Raw genomic sequence first — 2,868 nt, forward strand, 5'->3', positions numbered from 1 at the left:
AAGATACTTCTTCCCTTGAAAAGCAAAGGCAAGGGACCCTGTATGGTTTTCTCTTTTGTTGTTTTTTTTTTGTTTTGATACATCTCAAGACTATGATAGAAGGTTTAGGAATTGTGCACCATGTTTAAGGTTATACCAAGAGAGGCTAATGTGGCCAAAACCATGTGACATAGTAGGGTTGGAGGTTCTTTGGGGCTGAAATATGGCTGAATGAGCTTCGAACAGCCCCAAACCAAGGGTTCCCTCCATTTTTGCCTCTGGTAGGCAGAAACTATATGCGGATTAGAAGGACAGAGAAAGAATCCTTAATGAGAACACACTTAATACAAGGTACATATTTTATCATAGTTAATCTGCACCAGACCCTGCTTTGAGAACTAAGTCTCACTATTTAAGTTAGCTGTATACATTTTAACTCATTCAACAAACTCAGTTCCAACATGGGAGATCCGGAGGCTAGCCAACCCATGTTTTAGGAAAGGAAACATATTCATTGAGCGCCTACTGTGTTTCAGACCTTTGTTAAATAAGACTGATGTTCACAGTTCCTAGCCCACCATATTAGCTTTTCAGTATTTCAAATTTTTATTGTTACATATTTTTAAGTATTCAATTTAAAAATATACTGCATAGTCTATAATACTTAGAGAAAAGAAAGTTGGAAATTTTCCCAAAGGAGACTTTTTTTGTGTGTGTGGTACGAGGGCCTCTCACTGCTGTGGCCTATCCCGCCGTGGAGCACAGGCTCCGGACGCGCAGGCCCAGCGGCCACAGCCCACGGACCCAGCCGCTCCACGACACGCGGGACCCTCCCAGACCGGATCACGAACCCGCGTCCACCGCATCGGCTGGCGGACTCCCAACCCCTGCGCCACGAGCGAAGCCCGCGAAGGGGACGTTTTAAATACAAAAAAGAATATCTTCTGCGCCCGCGCTGCACATGCTCAGTGCCGCCGCTCCGTTAGGCTCGCGGCTCCGCAGCGACGAGCTCGCCGTCGCCCCTCATGGCGGCCCCCGAGACCCTCGGGGGCCCTGTCCTGAAAGATGTTGTGGCGTATGTAGAAGTGTGGTCAGCCAGTGGAACAGAAAATTATTCAAAGACATTTATAAATCAACTTGCGGACATGGGGGCAGAGGTTTCAAAAACTTTCAACAAACAAGTAACTCACGTGTTCAAAGACGGGTACCAGAGCACCTGGGCCAAAGCGCAGAAGAAAGGCGTGAAGCTCGTCTCAGTGCTCTGGGTTGAAAAATGCAGGACAGCTGGAGTGCACATTGATGAATCGCTGTTCCCGGCAGCTAATCCCAATGAGCACCTACCAAGCCTAATGAAAAAAAAAACGCAAGTGTATGCAGCCCAAAGATTTTATTCCTAAAACACCAGAAAATGATAAAAGACTGCAAAAGAAGTTTGAGAAAATGGCTAAAGAGCTGCAACAGCAGAAAACCACTCTGGATAATGATGTTCCTGTTCTCTTGTTTGAATCTAATGGCTCCTTGGTGTACAGTTCCACAGTTAAAATCTGCAGTGGCCACCACAGTGCAATGGAGAAGAGACTGCAGGAGATGAAGGAGAAACGGGAGAATCTTTCCCCCACCTGATTCCTGTGATGCTTAGAACTTCTCCACCACAAGGTTTCAAAATTGTTGTATTTTCTGCTATTACTTGTATGGTTTATTTTTAAGGATAGTTGTTTCATCTGTCCTGAATTTATATCTGTATATTTATGCAATGCGCATGTGTATCAGTTAAGGTTAGTTGTGGCCGCCGATAACGGATAAATGCAAAAACCAATGGCTGCACTTAGATAGAGTTGTGTTTCTCCGTCCTGTCAAAGAAAGAGGCAGGCAGGGTTTGGGGAGGCTGTTCTGTGGTGTCTTGAAGAGCGGGCTCCCGACCTCCTGCCTGGCTTCCCTGGAGCCAGCTCCCTGTGAGCAGCCTCACCAGCTCCTGCCGCTGCCGAGCTCTGCTGGCCAGAATGCAGTCCTGTGGCGCTTCCTGCTTGCAAGCTAAGTGCGGCCATGTGTGGCCCAGGAGCTACAAAGGCAAAACACCACTCTGGAGGAGCCAAGAAATACAATACAGTTCTTTGTGTTTGTACACCTAATTTAATCTGCCAGTTTAATTTAAAATGGGCAGTGGCATTCAGGATGGCATAGCTAAGGGGACTGCAGTAGTTTTAGCCTAGGAAGTAGGAAACAAAATACAAGTCACCTACAGGGCACTGCAAGCAAGACTGAAGTGTAGTCTTAACTAGGGTGTGTGTCTGCACTCATAAAATCAGGCTCTGTTGCAAGAGGCAGGTGGGAATGGCCATTGAGCTAGGTAACTAGCAGTGTTTCAGGGGACTGTCCAGATTGTTTCGACAAATCATTATATATATGTGCAAACTAATTTGCCTTGAACTTTATTCCACTACTTTGCAGTGTTAATTCTGCTACGTAACTGCCTCCTGCAGTTAAGTTTAAATTCAGCAGTCAAAAAAAAAAAAAAAAAAGAATATCTTCTGAGATGTACATGCTGCAATCGAAAGGGTTTTAGAATGTTTCTCAAGCCCTACAGTGCAGCACATCATAGGAGGGGATCTTCCTTCCAAGGGATGTATTTCAAATAGCAAATAACAAGGTGCGGTGCTGGGGAGAGACTGGCTTGGATATGGTTGACTTGGATGTGGTTGATTGAGTGCTGCTCACCATGCATTCAATCTCATTCTCTGTGCTTCCCCACAGCAGAGGCTGGAAAACTGAAATCTACATTTTCCAGACTCTCCTGATGCCAGAGTTCTAGACGCCTCATGGGCTCTGGTGACTGGATGCACTTTGATTTGATTTGGAGTTTGGGAGTGAGACTGAGAGCATCTTCCTGTG

The 2,868-nt window shown here is 45.8% G+C and overlaps 1 protein-coding gene across 1 annotated transcript; it reads left to right on the plus strand.

Moving 5' to 3' along the window:
• Positions 1-959: 959 nt before the first annotated feature.
• LOC309805163 (microcephalin-like) lies at positions 960-2,045 on the plus strand. Its single transcript, XM_082623009.1, is given in 2 exon segments — positions 960-1,331; positions 1,333-2,045. Coding segments are annotated over 2 exon segments (597 nt in total). The 5' UTR covers positions 960-1,004; the 3' UTR covers positions 1,603-2,045.
• Positions 2,046-2,868: the final 823 nt, after the last annotated feature.

This window comes from Mesoplodon mirus (assembly GCF_964341445.2).
Source record: "Mesoplodon mirus genome assembly, chromosome: 5".
NCBI classification, from domain to species: domain Eukaryota; kingdom Metazoa; phylum Chordata; class Mammalia; order Artiodactyla; family Ziphiidae; genus Mesoplodon; species Mesoplodon mirus.